Genomic DNA, 18184 nt, shown 5'->3' with positions numbered 1-18184 from the left:
AAAAATAATATGATCAAGTAATAGCACTGGTAGCAATGAAAACACTATATTCACGTGTGTGTTGTGTATGTGTTGTATACATATATACATATATATAATTATTGTGTATCTGTTGACAAGCATCCACTTCAAGACTGTGTTCACATACACGTTTTCTCAACTATCATAGCAAGGTTATGAGGAGAGAGGCGGAAGGGGTACTGATTCTCATTTTCCATATTACAAAAACGTGCAATAAATTACCTGACAAACAAAAACAGACAGAATTCGTTTCAAGAATTCTCAATTTTTGACATACCCTGAGCTTCAAAGGGGAGATGCCAAGACTTCACCTTCCTTTCAGCTGCCCTCGGGAAACAGTTTGCATACAGAATTTCATATCTGATGGGCGACTCTTAAGGTTCTTTCTTTCTTTCTTTTTTTTCTGTACGCGGGCCTCTCACTGTTGTGGCCTCTCCTGTTGCGGAGCACAGGCTCCGGACGCACAGGCCCAGCGGCTTTTTTTTTTTTTTGGTGGTACGCGGGCCTCTCACTGCTGTGGCCTCTCCCGTTGCGGAGCACAGGCTCCGGACGCACAGGCCCAGCGGCCATGGCACACGGGCCCAGCCGCTCCGCGGCATGTGGTATCTTCCCGGACTGGGGCACGAACCCGTATCCCCTGCATCGGCAGGCGGACTCTCAACCACTGCACCACCAGGGAAGCCCAAGGTCCTTTCTTGAACCGCTTTACTGAACAGAATTTCAAATCTGATGAGCAACTCTTTAAGGTCCTTTCTTGAACTGCTCTATTTATTTTTTTTAATTAATTTATTTTATTTTATTTATTTTTGGCTGTGTTGGGTCTTCGTTGCTGTGCACGGGCTTTCTCTAGTTGCAGGGAGCGGGGGCTACTCTTAGGTGCAGTGAGCAGGCTTCTCATAGCGGTGGCTTCTCTTATTGCAGAGCACTGGCTCTAGGCGTGTGGTCTTCAGTAGTTGTGGCTCACGGGCTCAGTAGTTGTGGCTCGTGGGCTGTAGGGTCCAGGGTCGGTAGTTGTGGCGCACGGGCTTAGTTGCTCCGCGGCATGTGGTATCTTCCTGGACCAGGGCTCGAACCCGTGTCCCCTGCATTGGCAGGCGGATTCTTAACCACTGCACCACCAGGGAAGTCCCGCTTTATTTATAGATGAGGGAACTTGGGCCCAGAGAGGCTGTGAGAGTTGCCTCAGGTGTGGCAGAGGCAGAATCAGGTCTCCCGACTTGTGTCTCCGCCCGCCAGGATCCCTTCTGTGGAATGAGACAAAACACAGCACTTTCACTACCAATGTGAGATCCTAGACTTCTGTTCACATCCCCAAACCCGCCGAGAGAGCCGGGGAGGGGGCTCTTCCAGGCCTACCCCCGGCAGCCCCCTGTCTGCGCCGCCCCCTCCGACGCCTGGCCACGGCTGCGGCGAGCCCAGGGCTTCCCCCGCCCCGCGAGCTCCCTCACAAACTTGACCCGAGGGCCGGGAAAGGGGGCCGGGGGTTCTCTAACAACAAAAGGCAAAAGTGGGTGCCCGTGGGTCAGAATTTCCTCTGGGAGCTCTGGGGCGTGCAGTGTGACCTAGTAAGAGAGAAAACTCTCCCGCAAAATATCCGACCTGGATGCAATACTGGGCTGCGGGGCCGGCCCCAGGCCAGGCGGGCGGGGGCGCCGCGGCGCTACGCGGCAGCCCGGGCCGGCGGGGTCCTTCCCGGCAGGCACTGGTCCCTCTGCCGCAGCCGCCGCAGCCGCCCCGCCCTTTCCTCGCTCCCCTCCCCCACACCCCCTTCCCCCACCGCCCTTTCCCTTTCTTTCTTTCCCGGGCCGGCTAGCCCCCACCCCGGCAGCGCCCGCTCGGCGGCTCGCCCAATGGCCGCGGTGCCGGGATGCGCATCAGCTGATCCGCCCGGGCTCCGGGCCTCTGGGAGCCAATCAGGGCGCCGGGGGCGGCCCCGGCTGCCGATAAAGCGTGCGGGGCCGCAGACTGCCCTGCAGAGCCGAGAATGGGAGAAGAGCCGGCTGTATAGGCAGTTCTTCCGGCCTCCTTGCCTCTCCTCTCCGCACCTCGCTCTCGCGGCCTGCCCACCCTGCCGCCTGCTCCCCGCCCAGGTAAGCGCCTGGCCGGCCCGGGGGGCTCGGAAGTGTCGCGCGCCGCCCCCGCCGCCTCCCGAGCCGCCGCGCTCTGACCGATCGGCTGAGCTCGGCTCGGCCCCTTCCCACCTCCTGCCTCTACTCTGCGCCTCCGCCTGCGGGCCCTTCCGCTTCCTTCCGCGGCCCGTGCCTCCCGGCGGGTCTGGGTCGGTGATGGCGGGGCGCGCGAGTCGCCAGGGCTTCGAGAAGGGCGGGGAGTTGTTTTGATCTTCCTTCAGCTGCTTGCGGCCCGAAGCGCCGCCCCTGGAGGTCGCTCGGCCGGGCGAGCTGTGGAGGCACTGCCCGGGCCCGGCGCCCCCGGCTCGGCCGTGTGGTGTGCGTGGTGGATGGAGTGGTCCCCTGCTGGAGCCTCGCTCTCTTCCTCCGCGGAGGCTGGCCCTGGGGCGGTCGTCGCGGTTAGCCGCCTGCGCGGAGGCGAGGGGCAGTGAGCGTCTGTGTTGCGGCCCGCTCCCGCCGCGGGCTCCCGGGGGCCTACCCCTGTGACTGAACAATGGGGAGCTCGGGATGCGGCATGGCTGGCGGGCGCGGCGGGCGGAGAGGCCTGGCCGGCCGGACAGGGGCAGCAGCGGCACGCTGTCTCCCCGGCGGATGTCCCCATCCCCCGCCCCTCCTAGCCCTGGCCTTGGAGAGGGATGGCCCCCTCGGCTAGGCCCTGAGATAAAGACGGGGGCCCAAGGGGCGGGGCGCCGACTTTCGGGACCTTTCTGTGGGAAAGGGCTGCTCTCAAAGTGAATTATCCCAACCACCCCGGGGGCGGGAAGCGGGGATCCTCCCCTGGCCGCAAATCCATGAAGAAGACCACGAACGAAGATGACGACCTGGAGTCTCGGTCCTCGGGGCCCCCCTCCAAATGCTTCGGCTTCGTCGCCTACTCAGTGAACGCCAGAGAGAAACCGCGAGTCAAGATCGAGACGTTGACCCACCAGCCTTCGCATTCCTGCTCGTCCCGGTCCGATCCCGACCGCTCTCCGACTCCTCCCTCTCCCTCTCCGTCTCCCTCGCCCAGAAAGCTCCGGTGCCTGGACCAGCGAGAGCCGGAGACCCACGAGAGGCGCGAACGCCACTCCAAAAGGAGAAAGGCTGAGGAGGGCATCGATACCGTTGACCTTATGTGGCTGGGGTGAGTGAGGAGCAGGGATGAGGACCCCGGCTCCCACTGCGGCTGCAGAAACAGCTAAAAACGGCAGAATCCCATCCCTCCCAGCACCCACCACGTAATCTTGGCCCCTCGGCGGCACCAGTTGATATAGTAGACTAGGCTGTTGGCATGCAACTCGTCACCAAAAAGAGCAGGATCCGAGGCTTAAAGGGAGACAGCGTGGTTTGAAATTGGAGGTGTAACAGGTTGGGCACGAAAGCCAGAGACCGGGTTATAGCTTTTAGTGGGAGCTGAAAGGGTCAGGGATTGCTTCCTCTGGCTTTTAAAGGCAGAATGGGCGTCGGGGGTGGAATTTGACTGACCAAGTCTTCTAGAGGGAGTAGGCAAAGGTAGTGGTTGTCTGCTAACACTGCTTGACAGACAGCTTCTCCTCTTTCGGGGGGATGGGGGGGAAGGGTGAGGCTGTTGGAGGGAGAAGCAGTTATGTTTTCAGCTGGGCAAACATGGACGGTTGCCCATAGAAACTTTGCCACTGTACTTCAGAAAGTTACCCAAGTCATTGGAGGAGAACAGTGTGTTCCCTTTCCAGCCACCCTGGGCTGTCGACAGCGGAGGGAGGAGGGGTAGAACGTTTCCTCTTAATGTTGAGATTTGGTTTTGTGGCTTCAGTGTCTCTTCTTTCAGGAGTTTTGCGGTGGAGGCTTGCAGTTTTTAGCATGCCTCAGCTTTTGAAACCCCAGAGCTTTTTGATTTAGAAGTGGGAATTTCTTAATTACTTGAAAAGTTCTCTGGTGGAATCTGGTCAAACTTAAATCGCCTCTCTGAAGTGAGTGAGAACTTTGCCTCAGACTGATGCAAATTATGCCAGCGTGTATCTTAGAATCCAACTTGGATTGGCTATTTTTACATCTTAGTAATTGTAGTAACTGCTGTTCTTCTAGGAAGCCACCAGCCTCTTAAATCTTCTAGCTAGCCCCCTTGTTTCATCCTACCAACTAAATGGCGGGGGGGGTTGTTTTTTGGAAGGGTGGAAGAATCTTCAAAAGGCCTTTTTACTGAGATATCCTCTGGGGTGTAAGGAAAAGGGAAGACTTAACCCAGAGATCATAGCAGCCAAGCCTTTCTGTGGCTGGATTTTACTTGGAGTCGATGTCTGTTCGGCAGACTTCCTGTTTCAGAACTTTTGTATCTTCATTGTGTTTTGGGTTTTTTTCCTCCCTCTAGTATCTTAGTGTGAAAAATGAAACAATTCCTCTACCTCTGATAAACTGCAAAAAGTAGAGCTTAGTGCTCACAAGTTTAGATTCTGGCTTGAGGAAGCTTATAAGGAGACTTTTGTCTAGTATAAAAGTTTAATCTCCCTGAAAGCAAGTTAAATAAATGTACTGTACTTTTGAGTGTGTGACTTCCAAAGGGAGGGGCCACCACTCCCGCTGCTTCTTGATTTAATTGTCCTTATTGCGTCAGAGGATCTGTTTAGAGTTGGTGTTCTTATTTTATTTTATTTTGTCTCTCTCCAGAACACCTTCCACCATGGCCACCTCAGCGAGCTCCCACTTGAACAAAGGCATCAAGCAGGTGTACATGTCCCTGCCTCAGGGTGAGAAAGTCCAAGCTATGTATATCTGGATTGATGGTACTGGAGAAGGACTGCGCTGCAAGACCCGGACCCTGGACTGTGAGCCCAAGTGTATAGAAGGTGAGAGACTGAGCTGGGTGGGAGCAGCGTGAGGGTGGGCGGCAGCCTGAGACCAAGCCACTAGATTTGGCCTCAGTTTGTAAAGCTTTTCGAAGGCGGGACTTTTAAGACTTCATTCAACCAACATTAAGCTCCTACGCTGCCTCCAAGCATAACAGCAATGGACCCCTTCATTTAAATGAAATCTTGCGTGTAAGCCAGTATAATAAAGGAAAAGAGACTAAGTCTGGGGGAGAGTGGGGTTGGAAACTTTGTTTACTTGGGCAGTCCTACTTAATTGGCCCTAAGGTACCTCCAGGAACCCAGTTTGAAAACCACCGCTCTAACCTGATTATGCCATCTACTTTACAAACTCTTTGAATGCTGTTTCAGACTCATGTGTCACTGAGGTTCTACATGCAAAACAAACACCCTAAAGTGGTCTCTAGGACCAGCCATCATTAGTTTTTAGTTGATGCCACTTCTGGAAATTCTTAAACTGGCTGATTGCTTATCCTACAGGAGGTATTATATGAGTTGTGACAGCTTCATTCTTTTGGTCTAGAACAAACCATAGCCACTCTCCTTCTGGAAAGGGACCGTGGTCCATCATCTTTTACCTGCTTTTAGGTTAGGTTACTCTTCTGATAATGTTCACATTTGAGCAAATGAATGAATGTAATATAAAGCATATACTGTGCACCTGCTATGTGGCAGGTATTGGGTAGGCCCTGGGAATACAAGATGAGAGTCTGGTCTCTGCTTTCAGAGAACTCAGTCAACTGGAGTGATGAAGGAACTGGCCTTTAAAACATAGTGTGGATAAGTGACATGGGAACACCGTTGAATAAGTCATCCAGCTAGTGTGTTTCCTCATCTGTTAAAATAAGGACACCACTTGAACTAGGACAGTCCGTCACACAGTGGGGGGAGGAATTAGAGAAAGAAGCAACACAGTTGGCTGTCAGAGAATCTTTATTTCTCCTATTGAGGACTGACTGACTGACTGGTCATATCCAGTTTGTCTCCTTGGTGTCCAGTAGACTTATTTACAGAGGAAACATCATTCTTAGGTTGTTCTTGTGACTGTTATTCTTTTAAGAAAGTGATGAAATGGTCTTACTTGGAACTCAGATAGGAAGGACTGTAGGGCTACCTGCAAACATCAGGGTTTGCACGTTAATAGTGGCAGTCATGCATGCCTCACTGGCTTTCTGGACAAGAGAGCATAGATCTTGTGAAGATCTGAAAAGTTCCTGTGCATTTTAACTATAATTTTCCCCTCTCTTTTTACCCCAGAGTTGCCGGAGTGGAATTTTGATGGCTCTAGTACTTTTCAATCCGAAGGCTCCAACAGTGACATGTATCTCGTCCCTGCTGCCATGTTTCGGGACCCTTTCCGCAAGGACCCCAACAAGCTGGTGTTCTGTGAAGTCTTCAAGTACAACCGAAAGCCTGCAGGTGTGTATAGGATAGGTATGGATACCCCACCCCAATCCATGAACTGTAAAGGTGGGCGGGAGAGGATATTCCAAAATCGGTATTGGAAAGACGAGCTTATCTCAGAACTGTCTTAGAAGTCTGAAGGATTGGACATGGACCTCTCCATCCTGAACTTCCTTGTTCAGAGAGGTTGTATGGTCCATCCTCCCATTGTTGGTTCCATAAAACAACATTGGATTATTCTAAATCTGTTTGCCGGGGGCGTGCCGCATGTCACAGTGCTCCTGCCTGTAGATTTTAAGAACACGGATTCTGAAGTTAGAATGTGTGGTTTGAGTTCTAGATCTGCCACTTACTTGGTATGAACTTGGGCAAGTTATTTTTCCCCTGTACTTTTCACTTACCCGATTTTAAAATGGGGAAAATAATGAAATCTGTCTCATAAAGTTGTTTAGAGGATTAATTGAGTTAATATGTGCAAATGATTGAGAAGAATTATATGTTAAATATTGGTTGCCTTTTCATTCCAGAGAACTTGTCTTCTTTCTCTGTCCACTGACTAAAATAAGAGCATCTTGTTTCACTGATAACATACGTTTGCCTTGAGGTTTGCTGTAACTGCACCTTTGGTTTTTGTCTGGCATACCCATTGCTTCCATTTCTCCACCATTCACCTTTTTAAGCTCAGCTGGAGTCTCACTTCCATGCAGTCTCTTGCCACACTCAGCCAGTGAGACTTTTTGGCAAGTCATTTAGTGACTCTGGACTTTACTTGTCTTTGTTTTGAGAGGCATTATCAAACTGTGGTAAAGGGCCTGAGCTCTGAAGTCGACAAGCAGGGTTTCCTGACTTTGCTGCTTGTGCTGTACCCTGGGCAGTCTACCTACCATCTCTGAGCCTCATTTTCTCATTTGTAAAAACGGAGACTCGTAATACCCACCTCAGGGCTGTTAGGAAAGCGAAGTTGGGGGTTTTCTTTGATGTAATGTAGAGGTCTTAAAATTGTTCCTGGGACATAGTGAAACAGCCATAATGAGTCTATAAAGTTCTGTTCTGGGTTAGAAATTGTTCCCAGTTGAGCTTGTCGCATTTTATTTTATTTTGTTTTTTTTGTACTAACCAATACTATAGAACTTAGCACTTTATCTGCTCACCTGGAATGTAAGGCTCTTAATAGGCAAATGATTCTCTCAATAAAAATTGTAGATTTGGCTCTAAATGCTTGAGAAACTAGGAACAAGTCTGACAGCTAGAAGCAGTTATTTTGTGAATAGAGGGTTTAAGTGCCTGACATTTGGTATTTGGGAAGGAGCCAGCTTGCAGATAAGGTGAAAACTTGCTCTGTTCTGGATCCACTCCCATGTGACTTTGTTGTAACCCAGTTTAGTTATAAATAAAGCCTTTTGAGAGTCTCCCTGCAGATATATAATCATAGCTTCTCTTATCGTCCCCTTTTACACCGACCGGGGCACAGAAAGGTTAACACTGGGTCAATTCAGCTTATAATCAACATCTCAAGTACCTGGAGTCCAAGGACTATTTCCCATCAACGCAGGGATTCGGCACATCTCTAATAGTGTGTTGACTCTTTTTCCTAGAGACCAATTTAAGGCACACCTGTAAACGGATAATGGACATGGTGAGCAACCAGCGCCCCTGGTTTGGAATGGAGCAGGAATATACTCTCATGGGCACAGATGGGCATCCCTTTGGTTGGCCTTCCAACGGCTTCCCTGGGCCCCAAGGTAAGTCCCCTTGGTGAGGGGTGAATCTTGCTCCTCCCCAAGTGCTTAATTAGCAAGGAAAGTCTCTCTCTCTCCAGAGATGGGAGTGAATCCTTGTGGATCAAAAAGCTAGGGGAGGGCTTCCCTGGTGGCGCAGTGGTTGAGAGTCCGCCTGCCGATGCAGGGGACACGGGTTCGTGCCCCGGTCCGGGAAGATCCCACATGCCGTGGAGCGGCTGGGCCCGTGAGCCGTGGCCGCTGAGCCTGCGCGTCCGGAGCCTGTGTTCCGCAACGGGAGAGGCCCGCGTACTGAAAAAAAAAAAAAAAAAAGCTAGGGGAGAGTATCCCTGAGATTGGCTGAAATAATACTATAAAGAGAGAGAGCCCTTGTGCTACCCAAATCCAGACGTGAATGTTGAGACATTAACATTGCGGGAAAACCTTTGGCCCTACTGAGAATGTGGCCAGGAGGGCCCCCTGCACTCCACTCCTGCACCTCCAGGTGAAGGCAGGGATGGTGATTCCAGAGAGCAAGTGTTGAGAGCTTTCTGACTTCTGACTTTGGACGGTGCATCTCACATAGATAGGAATTTTCTTGATGTCCTGACTCTTGACCTTCCATCTTGACGCCTCTGCAGGTCCCTACTACTGTGGTGTGGGAGCAGACAAAGCCTATGGCAGGGATATCGTGGAGGCTCACTACCGGGCCTGCTTGTATGCCGGCATCAAGATCGGGGGCACGAATGCCGAGGTCATGCCTGCCCAGGTAAATGGCTCTAGTCCATCACCTTCCCCACCTAGGGGCGAGTGGGGACTTCTGCTAGCAAGGGCTGCTATGGGGCCCCGCTCCTTAACCCAGAGTCCTCAAGGTGGCTGGGGGTAGAGGTGAGAAGGGTGCACGTGTCAGAGCTTCTGGTTTGGGGTGAGCAGTGGGTTTTGCTTTAAAGGCCAGTCTTCTCGTTCTCTCTAGTGGGAATTCCAGATAGGGCCCTGTGAAGGAATCGACATGGGAGATCATCTCTGGGTGGCCCGCTTCATCTTGCATCGTGTATGTGAAGACTTCGGAGTGATTGCCACCTTTGATCCTAAGCCCATTCCTGGGAACTGGAATGGTGCCGGCTGCCACACCAACTTCAGTACCAAGGCCATGCGAGAGGAGAATGGTCTGAAGTGAGTGCCGCCTCCTGCTGGGGCTGTTTCACTCTCTTTGCAAGAATACTTGCCAAGGGTTTGATGTATTGGGGATGAGTAAGCCGCCTTCTCAGTTCGTACCTTAGCCCTTGGCTTCAAAAATTGTCTTCTGATCCTGTCATTTTGTTTCTATTTGAAAAGTACCCAAAAAATACTCTAGGAGTAGGATTCAAGGATGGTGATAGGGGAAAGTTGACACAGATGAATGCATTTGAAAGTCTTTAGTAAGAACTAAATTAGTAACAGTACAGGCTTATGAATGAATTTAATGCCTGTGGGTGGGAGAAAGTCCTTGATTGGGGTCTTTTCATTCAACAAATACCATCTACTGCATGTCTAGCACTCTTCTGAGCACTAAGAGACACAGGTTACAAGGCAAAGTGCTGCCCTTGTGGAGAATTTGTTCTCCTGGGGCCATGTTTTGGTGAATTAGACCCTGGAAGACAGTCTTTGGTAGATGAATCACTCCATTCTTGGATCCACACTTGCTCCTCTGCCCTTGAAGGGCGGGTTTCCTGGTGGCAGGTTGGACCCTCATCTTAACTGTCTCCTCCAGGTACATCGAGGAGGCCATCGAGAAACTAAGCAAGCGACACCAGTACCACATCCGAGCCTACGATCCCAAGGGGGGCCTGGACAACGCCCGGCGCCTAACCGGATTCCACGAAACCTCCAACATCAACGACTTCTCTGCTGGTGTGGCCAACCGTGGCGCTAGCATCCGCATTCCCCGGACTGTCGGCCAGGAGCAGAAGGGTTACTTCGAGGACCGCCGCCCCTCTGCCAACTGTGACCCCTTTGCGGTGACAGAAGCCCTCATCCGCACGTGTCTTCTCAACGAAACTGGCGACGAGCCCTTCCAGTACAAAAACTAAGTGGACTAGACTTGCACCCGTCAAAACCCCTCCTAATCCTACATCCTGCTTCCACTCTCGCCCCTCTCACCTGTCATAATAGCTGTTAACTCAAAGGGCGGGATATCAAGGTCTTTTTTTATTCCTCGCTCTTGCTTTCTTTGGCCAGGATAGAGGGGTCAAGTTCTTAATCTCTTCACACCCACCTACCCTCCCCCCCATTTTTTTTCCTATCACTGAAGCTTTCTAGTACGTTAGTCGGGGCGGGGTTGGGGAAACATAACCACTGCTTCCATTTAATCAGGTGTGTTTGTCCAATAGGCATAGCTATCCGGACAGAGCATAGTATTTGTGAAGGGAGGGGGAGGACTTTCTCTGCGTGGTAGCTGAGTGGGGGGCAGGGGGCTTGATTCTGTGGTAAGGTTAGGATTTCCCTTTCTTGGTGAGAAATTCCATTACTTATAAGGTTATAACCAACTTTCTATTAAAAGTGAGAATTAGGGGAGAAGGAAGGGTGGGAAATCAGGTAGGAAAATGCCCTAGATCTCCTAGTGTGGTGCTTCCCTTGCCTGGGGCTAAATGCCCTGACAAGCTCAGCATAAATGGATGGATAGCCCTACCTTAAAAGAAAGAGTTCCGTGTTGTTTGGTCCTCCATTTATAACACAAAGCAGAGTAGTATTTTTATATTTAAATGTAAAAACAAAAAAATTATATATATGGGTGTGCAGATAAATGTGTGTTTTCTCCTTAGCGAGTAAAAACCATTCTGGTCACGGGGAGCCAAATTTGAGTTGAGTAGTCGGGTCTCCTTTTGCGGGGAGACGGGAGGGTGCTTGACAAGTTGGCTACTGGGCTCTTATCCCCTCACTACCACTTCAGGGCTTCTCTGCCCCGCTCACCCTTCTTGGGAGGCTGACACGGGTGGGCTGTGTCAGCCCGCGGGAGCAGCGGCAGTCACCTGAGCCCTGGGGCTTTGGTTCAAAAGACACACACATACTTGTACACACAGGGGTTTGGAAATATGAGTTGGCTGGTCAACTTGAGCATGTTACTGACAAGGGGGTTTGGGGGTTATTTTCTGGTGGGACTAGCATGTCACTAAAGCAGGCCTTTTGATACATTAAAAAGAAATTTTTTTTTAAAGCAAAACAGAAGTTTAGATTTTAATCATATTTGTCGGGTTTCTAAGTCTTTGTTTTACAGAATTGCTTGTTTGCTTCAGCTGTCTCCTTCCCATGTCTGCTGTTGGAGATGAGGACAGGTCTGGAGTCAAAACACTTGTAATTTTGTGTCCCGGTGTCTATTCTCTGAGTGTGAAATATTCCCTTCCTTTGTTTAGATTCCTGAGGAGTTTTTTTTTTTTTTTTTTTCTTTTATAATAAAAACAAACCCCACCCTTGTCCCTACGTTTCCCCTACTGTTTCTGGCTGTTTTTATGTTGGTTGCAGCAGGCAGGCTATGGTTTTTTTCTTACCATGACAACTTCTAATTGCCATGTACATACAGTATATTCAGAGTTAGATAACTACTAATTGTAAACAAACTGTGTTAACTGCCCAGAGCAGCTCTTATAAATCAACCTAACATTTATAAGATCTCTTCTGACTTGATTCTTTGTGATTCTTTTAAATCCCTATGTGCCACTTCGTTCCCTTTTACTACCAAAAAAGGGGAGTTTTTAAAAAGAGGCAAAGTAAGGTCAGGTTTACCTGTTCTTGGAATTAAAAAAAAAAATCTTTCCTGAGTCTTCTTGCCAACCAGATCTTTCCCATGCTTTGGGAATTTGGATATGTGGGTGAAGGCATATCCCAGCCCTAAAATTTTGCAGTAGGGTACAAACACCAACCGTCCCCTGCATGTGCTCCAGAGCTTGGCTTTGACCTATCATGCTACACATTGTTTTGAATACCCCTCTGGCTTAATTTTATAGTAGCCTAAAGTGTTTAGTGTGCTTTCAACTGGTCTCTCCCTACTGGTCTCCATTTCATCCTGTGCCCAGCTGCCAGTGATTCATCTAAATAGCAAATATTGACCACGTTGCTATGCTGGTGAAAGCCTTCTGAGGCTGGCTGTGCTGAGGGTAAGCCAGCCCCAGACATGCCTGGGATACGCTTTTCCTTGCACTAGACCAGTGAGCTGCTTGTGATACCCCCAAAAGTACTATGTTGACACCTCGGTGCCTTTGCTCCCTGTCCCTTTACCTGGAAATTCTTCCACCTCGTCCTGGCTTCTTCCTACCTCAGTTCATTTCCACATCAGGCTGGGTAGGAGCTCCCTCCTGCTCTCCAGTGCTGTGCACATACCTCTAGCAAAAGCACTTATTCATCCTTTGACCTTGTAAGGTACCAGGTATTGTGGGCAATCGTAATTACCTTTTTAAAAAGTAGTGTCCTCGGGCTTCTCTGGTGGCGCAGTGGTTGAGAATCTGCCTGCCGATGCAGGGGATATGGGTTCGTGCCCCAGTCTGGGAAGATCCCACATGCCGCGGAGCGGCTGGGCCCGTGAGCCATGGCCGCTGAGCCTGCGTGTCCGGAGGCTGTGCTCCGCAACGGGAGAGGCCACAACAGTGAGAAGCCCGCGTACCGCAAAAAAAAAAAAAAAAAAAAGTAGTGTCCTCTATCAGTTTGGAGGTAGCTGGTGCCTGTTACAGCAAATTTATAGAGATGAGTTTTCTTCGGGCAAGTGCTTATTGCTGTAGTCTTAGGTAATCCTAGATATCTGCATTTTTTTTTCTAAGTTATATCCCATTTTCAAAGTAGGTTGATCTTACCTATTGGTTTGCTGAGAGTGGTCCCAGTCTGCACCATGTTTTGGCATGATTATTAAGAGTGCCCTCTTGCTCTCGGCGTTTTCCAGGTTTTGCTGATAAATTATTTCTTTCAACTGAAGCTCTATTTCCCTCTCCAGCCGAAGTTGGCTTCCCTTCCCTGGGTCACCAGCACAGTTCTTGGTGAGGGGGTATTCTGCACAGAGCAAGCACTACATTAAAGAAATAACCTGAGCACTTTGCTTGTGTGCTCATTGTAAGCAATTCTATGACAGATTACGTAGAAAGGAATTCTCCATGTGATGAGGATTTAGGTGGAAACAACTAGTATATTTCCTTTTCCACCCTCTTACATAGAGTTAGCTTTGACCTACAGGTCACAGTGCAATCCCCTTGTATTTCTAAGGTGTTTTTTATAGCTCATTTAGCAGACACTAGGTTATGTGATAACTTTATCAGTGACACATTAAACAGAATGAGGGCCAAGCCTTCAGCCTTAAAGAGACAGGCCAGTATTCACAAAAGGAGTTTCTCCATTTTAAACACGAGTTCCCTTAATTCCATCCTGCCAGTTATTGGATCAAGAGCTAAATGACAACACAAGCTAGTAGAAGAACGTAAAGGAGCTGATAAAGGATTCCAAGGAGTTCCTTGGATGGTTACTACTGGGATCATCTAAGAAGCCAGATCTGCGCTGCTGGGTAGAATGTTACCCTAGTGGATAAAAGAACTTCCTAGGGCTTCCCTGGTGGCGCAGTGGTTGAGAGTCCGCCTGCCGATGCAGGGGACACGGGTTCGTGCCCCGGTCTGGGAAGATCCCACATGCCGCGGAGCGGCTAGGCCCGTGAGCCATGGCCGCTGAGCCTGCGCGTCCGGAGCCTGTGGTCCGCAACGGGAGAGGCCACGGCAGTGAGAGGACCGCGTACTGCAAAAAAAAAGAACTTCCTAAACAAATACTTGATGCCGGGGCTCCAAATATCTCACCAAAGGCTGCACTTAGGCAATTCCAGCTACTCCTTGGCCCTTACACCAATAAAAGTACAAAGTTTGAAAAGTAACTTGCTATCGCAAAGAAAGCCCTTCACTCACTAGACTTTTTGATTGTAAACTTCATGAAGGCAGGGATCCTGTTTTTCTTTCTCAGGGCTGTATCCCGACCTGTCATGGTGCCTGCAGGGCTTGTTTCATGAATTATTTTTAAGTACCAGTTTTGCAAGCTTTAAGCCCACAACTCTATTGGGTGGTGTTAAACCCATGAGGTCTTGGTGGTTTGGCTGTGTTTTAACTCTGGTCATGGCACTAAGATGAAGTTCTGTTTTACTGAATTTTTAATGACTGCTGGCGTGGTTGGTTCTGGCTGGAGTCAGGCTGCCGAGAGCCTCGTGTTGCTTTATGAGTAGTGGCAAGTTACAATGTCATTCCAAAGGCTTCAGGTAGATTGCTACTGTAACCAATTTGACTTGATTAGAGCCCTATCATTTTATAGGCTTTAGCTCAATCACCAGCTACTCATTAAAAAAAAAAGTCAACTTGATTTTATAATATGCAGATATATGCACATATATAAAATATAGACACATACCATATTAGGACATATGCATATATGTACACATTAGAACACAATCCAGGTACCCTACATGAACCTTCTGCAAAAGCTATAGCACTTTATAAAGGAGACAGGAACTTAAGAATATCTCTTCCAGAAGCAGTACATATTCAAGCCGATTCACTGGTCTGAAAAGCTGTCACTAGGAGTGGGGAGGCAGGACATAGATGCTATAATCATTCTCAAAGCATGGCTCTACCGCCAACCCTTTCTAATTCTACCCTCTCCTGTGCTTAATGGACAAGAAGTTTTTGGGCACTGCCAACTAATTGTTTATCTATGATTCACTGCCTGGAGCCCCTCTGATATAAAGGGGGTGGTGTCCTAGTCCAAGTGTCTATGCAGTTCCTATTGTCATTTGATGACTTGCTTTTGCAGGGCCTTGGACCTCAGCAAGTTGTCCTCTTTCTCATGGATTTCAGATTAAGTCACTTACATTGTCTTGAGGTTGTGACTGCTTCCTCTACTCCTCCACCTTATGACATAGTCAGCAGATCTATAGGCTTAACTCCAGTGGGTGCACACTCATCAAATCTAAACTCTGCATGACAGCCTTTCTGCACTTGCCTTTCAATAAAGATTCAGAATAACTCCTCCTTTGTGACTATTATTCTGCTCTACTGACGTTAAATGGAAGAGGCATTCAAGATACCTCCAAAATTTAATAGATATAATGTGGACCAAATAGGCACTATTTTTGGTGTTTTGGTGCAAACATAGGAATGAGGGTGTCAACTGAATAGAAATTCTTCCTCTTCTTCATGACCCTCCCTCTTACAGCTAAAAGAGTGTCATTGGCATCATGAAACAGTATGAGACTTCAGGACATATTGTTATGTACACTAGCTTATCCTCAAATGATTTTTTGAGCTCTTTTGATAACTTCTCAAATAATGCTATATAATGAAGTACAGTATCATACTGGTAGAAGGGAGGAAAGAGGATTGGGGGAGGGGCAGAGAAGTGACTTGTCTGGTCTCTGGCAAGGAATTTGTGATATATTAAGAGAGACAGTATAGTAGGAGAATCCACTTCCCCAGGGCTTTATTTACAAGAGAGGATCATGAAATGAATGTACTCGGTTTCTCCTCCCCAAATAACCTACCTCCAGACTCATTCCTAGGTGGGCTTAGGAACCAGAAACTGCCACCCTATTAACATCTTTACATAAATACATTATGGCTTAACCTACTTAAGGCACTGTAGCCATGTAAGCCTTTGGTAAATGTTTGTCAAATTAACTGGAAAGGTCATTATCAGTGTCAGTGGCTAAAAGAAGTGATTAGAGGGTGGAGGATGGGGGTGAGAGGGCAGTTTATCACAAGCATGAATCTTAGATGTTAATGATTTGTGTATGAGCTTCCTTTCTCCTGCAGTTAGTCCCAAATTACCTGGTCCAGAAATAGTCTCCTCTCCCTGGTCCCAAATGCAGGACCTTCAAGGATGATCACCCCATCTGCTCTATCCTGGAAACAGCTGAGTCTTGCAGGTTCCTCCCTTCCCTAAGGAGGAGACAGTTTGGGAACACATTGATACCTAGACTATCTGGCATTAAATGATTCATTTGTACAGAAATTGACACCATCTTAATAGAATCAGCCCAAGATAAGCTATGGGCATCCCTGAAATTCCTTCTGGATTTAGAATTCCGTGCAGTGAACCATGTTCTACCGTGAAATGAAGCAGTTAAGGGTTAAATTTGCTTTCTTGAAGGATGACTGCTTTCAACTTACAGTTATTTATTTGTGATCAAGGTTCACAGCTAAATTCAGAAAGTCAGGGATGTTGGAGAAGTCTGAAAGAAATGAACAAGTCACACCTTGACACAGGGTTTCTTTGGGGAGAAAAAATATGAGGCAACATTTTAGTATGAGTAATAATAGGAATATTTAACCTATTTAAAACTCATTTCTTCTAGGTTAGAGAGAACAGTTTCTCTCTGTTTGAAGACTCCTGCTTCATGTACAGGAATCTTAAAGGTGGATGACAATCTTTCCCAGGGAAATTAGCCCAGTACTCTCCATCCCTGAGGGATATATGTAATTTGAAAGCATTGAAGTGTGTTACCCATCATTGCATAACAAATTACTCCAAAAATAGAGCAGCTGAAAACAGCAAATATTTATTATCTGATACGGTTTCCTGGGGTCAGGAATCTGGGAGTGACGTAGCTGGGTGGTTCTGCCTCAGAGTTTCAAACTGTCAGAGCTGCAGTTTATGAAGATGTGACTGCACTACAGGATCTGTTCCCAAGCTCAGTCACATGACTGGGCAGGAGGCTACAGTTCCTTGCCACACAGGCCTTTCCACAGTGCCACTCATGACACATCTTTCTTCAGAGTGAGTGAAGCAAGAAAGAAAATGAAAGCGAGAGAGAGAGAGATGGAAGACACAGTCTTTTTATAACCTAATCTTAGAAGTGATATCCCATCACTTTTGCCATGCTCTATATGCTGGAACTGAGTCACGAAATTCAGTCCACGCTTAGAGGAAGGAAAAGCTCCACCTCTTGAGCTTGGGCCAATCTTTAAATGTATCACGATGAGCAGCTTTGGCCCTGAGACAATAGTAAAGATTGAAGTATTATCCTGGGGAGAAAGTCTTTTATTTACAGTTTCTGGTTTCATTTCTTTGATTCCTGTTTTTAATGATTCTCTCTTGTCTGTCAGAGAGTGGAATTAACGATTTCCAGTTCAATGCCTGCACTTAATTGGGAGCGAGGAATCATTTGGATATGTCTTTCCCTTTCTCCATCCCAAACAGCAGGAAGGTCCTCTGGGAGCCATACAGGGAACACGGAGCAGGCAAAAAAATAGAGGCAATGATTCCAGGGACCAAAAATGCACCCAAGTGTGTGTGCATATAAAGTAAATTCCCAGACTGGACTCCTATAGGCCTTCCAAAGCCAGGTGGATGGAACCTCTCCATTCATATTAGCTCCACTACAAGCCCAAACCTGCAAGCTCCTCTGTGAGATATCTCCTTCCTGTCAAAGATGCCCTTGATGGTCATTGTAATCCACATTTCACCTGGATTAAAATGTTTGGAGAAGATATATACACAGTGTGATGGATTCCCCTTTAGCCTAGGCTAAACTTTCTCTAATCCTAAAAAATGACGTCATGGATCAGCCCTTTTCCTGATCCATACTTAGGGAAAAAAAGGCGAGTCCTCAGCAGAATGAATACAAACCCAGAAACCGCAAAAAACTATGTTCTTACAAGAGCATTCCCAGGAGAGACCCCTGGTGGGGGGGTTGCATTAATATTTCTGTCTGAATAATCAAGATCTGGGAGCCAGGGACATCTCCCAGGGGACGAGGTTAACTTAAGTCACTTCTGGGAGCTTGAAACTATTGATACAGACCTGCCCTTTGTCTTCACATCTATTGAGAAACCGAGAAATACATCTAGGGGCTACTAAACTAGTGTGTATTGTGCCAAGTTTTCGGCAGAGATGCCAACTTAGAATTCCAGAGGTGGTGACAGAGTATGGAAAGAATGGAAGGTTCCTGTCCTAGTTCTCACGTTTATTTAATCATTGAGTCTGTCTTTGCCACTGCTCACTCCAGCCCCACCTTCCCTTGTCTCTGACCTGTTCTTCCTCTGCCTTTTAACAGGCTGGAAAGCTCCAAGACCTGACTGGGTTCATCTCAAGAGAGACTCAG

The 18184-nt window shown here is 48.1% G+C and overlaps 1 protein-coding gene and 1 long non-coding RNA gene across 3 annotated transcripts; one reads left to right on the top strand and one right to left on the bottom strand.

Annotated features, from left to right (window-relative positions):
- Positions 1-516: 516 nt before the first annotated feature.
- LOC129391919 (uncharacterized) lies at positions 517-1706 on the bottom strand. The gene is made up of 2 exons (XR_008616797.1): positions 1621-1706; positions 517-1265 (listed from the first exon to the last, which is right to left on the bottom strand). It is a non-coding gene; the product is annotated as an uncharacterized lncRNA (long non-coding RNA).
- A 255-nt stretch (positions 1707-1961) lies between these two features.
- GLUL (glutamate-ammonia ligase) lies at positions 1962-11742 on the top strand. Of its 2 annotated transcripts, XM_007122672.4 has the most exons (8): positions 1984-2111; positions 3160-3273; positions 4773-4951; positions 6230-6391; positions 7972-8118; positions 8736-8863; positions 9068-9267; positions 9845-11742. In XM_007122672.4, exons 2-8 carry the CDS (start codon positions 3263-3265, stop codon positions 10161-10163), a joined length of 1146 nt encoding a protein of 381 aa, XP_007122734.1. In that variant the 5' UTR covers positions 1984-2111; positions 3160-3262; the 3' UTR covers positions 10164-11742. The 2 variants fall into 2 exon arrangements, with proteins under 2 accessions (XP_007122735.1, XP_007122734.1); XM_007122673.4 differs by lacking the exon at positions 3160-3273 and having other exon boundaries at positions 1962-2111.
- The last annotated feature ends 6442 nt before the right edge of the window (positions 11743-18184 follow it).

Source organism: Physeter macrocephalus, unplaced genomic scaffold, assembly GCF_002837175.3.
Source record: "Physeter macrocephalus isolate SW-GA unplaced genomic scaffold, ASM283717v5 random_1187, whole genome shotgun sequence".
NCBI classification, from domain to species: Eukaryota; Metazoa; Chordata; class Mammalia; order Artiodactyla; family Physeteridae; genus Physeter; species Physeter macrocephalus.
The sequence above is the reverse complement of the archived record's forward strand: the minus strand, read 5'-3'. Positions and strand labels throughout refer to the sequence as shown.